The sequence below is a fragment of the Pseudopodoces humilis genome, chromosome 6, assembly GCF_049639895.1.
Source record: "Pseudopodoces humilis isolate 2021_Gansu_Grassland_sample_001 chromosome 6, ASM4963989v1, whole genome shotgun sequence".
Taxonomy (NCBI): Eukaryota; Metazoa; Chordata; class Aves; order Passeriformes; family Paridae; genus Pseudopodoces; species Pseudopodoces humilis.
This window is the reverse complement of record NC_142205.1, coordinates 56,771,733-56,778,442: the sequence shown is the minus strand read 5'-3', so window position 1 is coordinate 56,778,442 and position 6,710 is coordinate 56,771,733. Positions and strand designations below refer to the sequence as shown.

Below are 6,710 nucleotides of genomic sequence, written 5' to 3'. Positions count from 1 at the left end.
TCTGCCATGATGTCCTGGCTTTGGCTGGCATAGAGTTAATTTTTTTTTTTAAAGTAGTTGGTACAATGCTCTGTTTTGGATACAGCATGAGAAAATACTCTGATGTTTTGGTTGTTGCTAAGTAGTAAGCTTACCCTTAGTCAAGGACTTTTCAGTGTCTCATGCTCTGCCAGAGAGGAAGTGCACAAAAAGCTGGGAGGGAGCATGGCCAGGACAGCTGACTTACAGAACCATAGAAGAAGGGATTCTAGCTCCAGCACCTCTGCCACAGGCATGGACACCTTCCTCTAGATCAGGTTGCTCAGAGTCCCGTCAAACATGGCCTTGAACAATTCCAGGGATGGGGAACCCACAGCCTCTCTGGGGAACTTGTGCCAGTGTCTCACCATACCCAGAGTAAAGAATTTCTTCCTAGTGTCTAATATAAACCTTCCCTCTTTCAGTTGAAAGCCATGTCCCCTTGGTCTATTGCTACAGGCCCTTGTAAAAATCCCTCTGCAGCTCTCTTGCAGCTCCTTTCAGGTACCGAATGGCTGCAGTAAGGTCCCCCCAGGACCTTCTCCAGGCTGAAAAAACCCAATCCTCTCAGCCTGTCTTCACAGGAGAGGCGCTCCAACCCTCTGAGCAAGTTCACAGCCCTCCTCTGGACTCGCTCCATCAGTTCCTTCTGATGATGGGAGCCGCAGAGCCGATGCAGCCCTGCAGGTGGGCTCTTCCCCAAGCACAGCAGAGGGGCAGAATCCCCTCCCTCGCCTTGCTGGCCACGCGGCTTTCCAGCTCCCAGCCTGAACGAGCTTTTCAGTCAGGGGACAAAAAAAATGGTTGAATTTGCTACACACTTGGTTACTCTTCTCACAACCTTCCCACTACTGCTTTGCAAACATTTCACATATTTCTTCATGTTTGCTAGAGCATTTCCGAGGAAGAGCAATGAAATACGAGAATACGCTATTTTTATATGGTTATATTTCAGAAATACACGCAATTACTGCGGCAGCACGCACGTACAGAGGGCACATTTCAGCAGCACCTTCTCCATCCGGCAGTGCAAGCGGCTGTGGGATGTCCCCTCCGACCTGTGCGGCTGTGGCGTGATCCCTGCGGCCGGCGTGACGCGGGCTGTCCCCTGACCTGCCCCACACCTGTTTTCCGGGCTGTTATCTCACTAAGAAAAAAAATGGCCCGTCAGGAAAAGGCTTAGAAACGTTTCGCGTTGCACCCCAGAGGTGGAGCGGGCTGCTCCGGCCGGGCTGCGCAGCGAGGGAAGCGCCGGCACACGGCAGTTCCCGCCCCTCGCTGGGACCTGCTGGGTGAGGGGAAGGAGAGGTTTCTCGGCTGTACCACTGCGGGCCTTGCGGGTGAGGACGACACGAGGCGCCTGACGCTCTCTGGACACTGTCCGGCTCCTCCGAGCCGACCGGGGCCGGATCCCAGCGCAGCATCCCAGCGCTACATCCCGCTCGCTGCCCCGGCATCCGGGCGCGCCCCCCGCCCCCCTCTTTCCCACCTCGGCGTCCCCCCGGCACTGCGAATGGTGCGAGCCGCAGGTGTGGCCGGCGGGACAAACCAACAGCGGGCGGGGGGGATCGGCGCGGCGGGAGGGCGGGACGGGACGGGGCTGGCAGCGGGCGCATCACCGGGAGCGACGCGGGCGGAGCGGCCGCCGCGGGAGATTGAAGTGCCGGGGCCGCGGCGAGGCGAGGAGCGTGAGGCGCTGCCGCCGCTGCCAGCGTCGTCCGTAGGGAGGAGAAGAGGAGGAGGGGGCCGGTAAGTGCCATGAGCCGGCGGCAGCGGGAGTGCGGCCCCGGCGGTGCCGGTGCCGGGGGGGCGGCCGGGCGGGCAGGGCACGGTGGGGCTGCAGCCGCGGCTGCGGGAGGCCGGGGGGCCGTTCCTGCCCGAGTGCCTGTCCCCGGCCTGTCCCGCAGAGCCGCCCGTGCCCGACCTGCGGGTGGGAGGAGGCGCGTGGCGAACCGGGAAAGGGCGCGCGCGAGGCGGGGAAACACCGGGCTGCTCTCCCCAAGGTTGCTGGCCCAGGTGTTGGGACAGGCAGACCGTGACCTGGATCACAAAACCAATCTTGGTTTAAAGATAAAGTTGAATTTTTTTTTTTTTTTTTTTTTTTTCCCTGAAAAAATTTTTTCAGCTTGAGTCAGCTTCCTGGGCTGATTCAGGGTATGGGCAGTGAGAGGAGAAACTCGTGGCTGGAGCTGCTGCACGTGGTACAAGTGCTGGTTGAAAGTGTTAATAAAGCTACTGGCTATTTAGAACATCTGTATTAACTCTAATGAGAGCATCTGTAGGAACTCTAATTAGAACATCTGTAATAACTCGTGAGTTATAATTTCGTCATTCTTATCTTGATGGAGCATTTATTTTAATGATGAGGTGTTTCAGGTGCCTTTGGGTGGAGGCATTTATCCTTGAGCCGTAGCAAATTTGCATATGGAGTAGATTTCTTCATTGAGGACTAAACCTGTAGAAATGGATTGTTTCTTGTAGAGCAGCACTTGGAAAAAAAATCTGTGTGTCATCATCACTTGATCAGCTAAAGGGGTTGATTGCAGGAAAAGCAGGATTTTAGAATACTGACAACTAGAAGACTTTAATGCTCTAATTTTCTGTGTATTCACTTAACAGGACCACATTTACATCCTGTCACATACTGAATGGCCTAGTGTGTATAGGCATTCTTGAGTCTAACAGATGTGATGAAAGGCATTTGCCCTTCCCCTCACCAGCCTTTAGAATCACAATGACAAAAGGCTGAAATATACGAGAAGACAGATTTGTTAAATATTAGAGCATAGTTCTGCCTCTCACATGACAAATAGACTGAGGAAAAATAGGAGGAAAAATATTCCTAAGAAACTCTGTAACTGGACACCAGTTTGATAGGTCTCAAAAGCATCTTTCCAAATAACTTTTATCTACAGAAGAAGCAGCTCTTACATGCAGGACTCTGCTACGTTGAGTTTCTTGAATTAATGTGGCACCTGAGTCAGTGGCAGCAACTGCTTATAGTTCAGCCTTGTTAGATGAACTTTCCCATCTTCCGAGGAGAAGTTGGAGCTTTTCCTCCAGCCCCTTGCCGGTATTTTTATCCCCTTGTCTAAAACATCCATCCCCGTGCTGCCTCACTAGCTCCCTGTGTCTTGGAGGTCCGGCTGTGGGTAGAGCTTTGCTTTCGCTTCTTTCACTTTCTGTTCTCCTTGTCTACAGAGATCCCAGGAACTGGCATTTGTTTCTTGTTCCTTTCTGGCAAACCTGAGCTTCTGTTATGAAAGATAGAACGATGCTGCTTGTAAGGAGCTGGTGGAGCGCTAGACTTGGGCTGCCTAATAACTTGTGTTTATTAAGTAATTTTATAATAATATATATTATTATAATATATATAATAATAAATATTATTATTACCTAGGGATCTCAAGTCACCACCCTCCCTAGGCTTATTACTGTCAGCCTTACAAGTTTGAAGAGCATCCTTTCTTGTCACATGTTGTGCATCAAAACCTTCTAAATCCTGTTTACAATGCCAAGCAAAATTTAATAATGTGATTGTGATAGAAATGTTTGGGCATCTTACAAGAGTGGCATACAAGAAAAGTAATACATTAAAAATACTGAATGGCTGTGGCATTTTAAAATCCATTTTTAATTAATTAAAATTAATTAATTTTTAATTTAATTATCTCTGTTTTATTTTGATCTTCTTTCTTGCAAGTGGATGGAGTTAAAAAATAATCTTACAATCTGTTTTGGGGGAAACCCCAAACCAAGCAAAGCCTAACTAAACACACAAACCCCACATACTGTGGATTAGGTTTCGGACAAAATCATAGAATGTAAAAGGGTTAGAATGAGCCTTAAAGATCATCTAGTCCCAGCTCCATTTCCCTGTGCAGGGACACCTCCCACTAGACCAGACTGCCTACAGCCTTATCCAGCCTGGCCTTGAACACTTCCAGGGATGGGGCATCCGCAACCTCCCTGGGCAACTGGCTCCAGTGTCTCACCACTCTCACAGTGGAGAATTTCTTCCTGATACCTAAGCTAAATTTCCACCCTGTGAATTTAAACCTGTTATTTCTTGTCCCATCACTACAGTTCCAAGTCCCTCCTTCCTTTTAGGTCTCCTTCAGATACTGAAAGTTTTTTGTAAGATTTCCATGCAGCTTTCTGTTCTCCAGGCTGAACAGCCCAAACTTTCTCAGCCTGTCTTTGCGAGGGAGGTGCCTCACTCCCATTATCAACTTCGTGGCCTCCTCTGGACTTGCTCCAACAGCTCCATGTCCTCCTTGTGCTGGGAGCACTAGAGCTGGACACAGTATTCCAGGTGGGGTCTCAGCGGAGGGGAGTAGAGGGGGAGAGAATGTCCCCCCCTTGCCCAGCTGCCCACGCTGCTTTGGATGCAGCCCAGGATATATCTGGCTTTGTGGGCTGCGGGCACACACTACCGGGTTATGTTGAGTTTTTCACCAACCCCCCCACCCCACCCGTGTCGGTTCTAAAACTAAGAAGCAATGAAATGATCCTGACCGGAGGCGAGGCTGACAGCCCAGCCCCGGGCGCTGTGTCCGCCTCCTCCTGCTTCCTCCTCCTCCGGGACTACGGCTCCCAGCAGCGCCCGGGCTGAAAGTGAAAATAAGCGCCAGGTTACGCTCCTGTTTGCGCCCTCCCCTCCCTCTCTCCCTCCCTCCCGGCGGGCCGCACGTGTCCTTCCTTTCCCTTTTGTTTTCCGCCTGCAGGCCGGCTGCGCGCCCGGGACGCGCCCGCTCCCCCCGGCACCGGGACCCGCCGGAGCTGCCCCCGGCCCTCGGCAGCAGCCGGGAAGCCGCGGCAGTGACGGAGCTGCGAGTCCGGGCTGCGCAGGAAACTTTGCCGCTTCTCTCCGCGCTCCCCACATGCGAGTGGACAACGTGAAGCCGGCTGCTGCTCCTCCTGCCGCTCCCATTCCTGCTCCTGCTGCTCCTGCGGCTGCCGGCGGGCCAGCGCTGCCCCCGGCTCCGGCTGCTGCACCTGTGCCCGGCCCCGGAGCTGCGCCGCGGCTTCTCCTCGCCATGTGGGACTAGGAGGGGTCCGGCGTTCTCCTCGGTGAACATGGATGCGGCGGGCAGGGCCGGTGGAGGGGAGCAGAGCCATCCCGGCAGCGGCGGGGACGCCCCCGGGGACACGTCCATGGACCGCTACCTGCGATCTCAGGGCTTGTACAGGAAGAAAGTGGCCAAGGATGGGTCCTGCCTTTTCAGGGCTGTGGCCGAGCAGGTAACTGGTTACATAAACAAAGCTCCTTCTCACGAAAGCATGGGAAGTGGATCTCATTAGTGGGTGGTAATTAGTGTTATAACGCAGACAGGTATAGGTTAAGGTTATGCAGTCATGTGCCAGTGAAAAACGTGACTGTTAAAATGATTTCCACCTTGTGAGGTGAGAGAAGTTATATGTGTGCAGCTGCCTTATGCCACCAAGAAATCCTTATCTGTTTTGACCTTCCACCGCCTCCTCAGAGCTTTTTTCAGTGTGAGATCTCAACACAGGAATACAGCTGCTGGGTATGATATTGTCTAGGAAAAGGAATTTAGTGGAAAGAGCTGAGAAGCCACGTTCTTAGTTTTGTTAATTAGTTGACTATAAAATTTGAGAAAGTAATTTATTTTCTGTTCTTCCTGTTGAATTCCCCTCCCCCATTTCAGTGTTAGTGTTAAAGGAAAAAAGCGACAGCGTCATCTTGTCTTAAGTACAAGCAAACAGCAGTGGGAGCTCTGGTGCTTCTGATTGTGGGAACCCAGATTCCTGTGCTAATTATACACGGATCACTTTTTTTAAAAAAATTCCTTTCCCCACTGAATTGATAAGTTCGGGCAAGCAAACACTATCGATTGGAAGTGGGTGTTTTTTTATCTCAAGGAAATATATATATAATATATATATTGCTATTTTGACTTTTTAAGTTAATACATAGAAAGTTTCTCTCACACTCAAGTGTTGATAGAACTTTTTTTCAGCTATTACATTTTTAACATCCCATTCTTATGGAATCATTTAGTTTGGAAATGACCTCTGTTATGAACGCACTCGAGAGAGTGATATGGAAATTAAGGTCTTTAATTGAGAGTTGTTAAGTGTTTATCTGCAAATTTGGTCTAATTTGTGCACTCTTCATTCAGAAAAACTGAATTTGGAAGTGATTTATTTTGAGGGTGGTGTGTAAGGACTTCAAGAGACTTAAATTGTCTGGAACTTCTGTGTTGTACTTGAGATAACTTGGAACCTGCGATGAAAGTAGTAGTTTTCAAATAGAGATTTGAACAGGAGGTAGAATGTGGGCGTCATATTGGGAACTGAATTCCTGGCTTCCAAAAAACTGTTTGGGCAATAGGCCTGTTGAAGAGAAGGTAAACATGCACCGTGAGAATTGGTTGGACTTAGTTTGAATGAATACATGTTGGTAGATGACTTCCTCATCCATTCCTGCTGTGACTTCCTTTCAGTTAACTGAAGTCTTTTACAAAGAAGGCAGTTAAAGATTAACAATAAATGCTATTAATTTGCTTCGTAAATCCTCATAAAATTGAAGGCTTGAATTTAGCAAACCTGTGAATTCTGCAGTTACTTAATTTTTTATTAAGTAATTGAAGTTTGACTTGCCTGAAGATGTTGCTGCTGAATGAGTATGCATATTAAATATTCTTAAAAATAAAACTAGAGTATTT

General features: G+C 49.6%; 1 protein-coding gene across 7 annotated transcripts in view; it reads left to right on the top strand.

Annotated features, from left to right (window-relative positions):
• Nucleotides 1-1,633: 1,633 nt before the first annotated feature.
• The window catches only part of OTUD4 (OTU deubiquitinase 4), a 28,655-nt gene continuing 23,578 nt past the window's right edge, over nucleotides 1,634-6,710 (top strand). For all 7 annotated transcript variants that reach the window (XM_014254774.2, XM_005525603.3, XM_088056902.1 and 4 more), the window contains exons 1-2: nucleotides 1,634-1,767; nucleotides 4,746-5,262. In XM_014254774.2, the coding sequence (XP_014110249.1) occupies nucleotides 5,098-5,262 (165 nt within the window). In that variant the 5' untranslated portion in view covers nucleotides 1,634-1,767; nucleotides 4,746-5,097. The remainder of the gene's footprint in view (nucleotides 1,768-4,745; nucleotides 5,263-6,710) is intronic.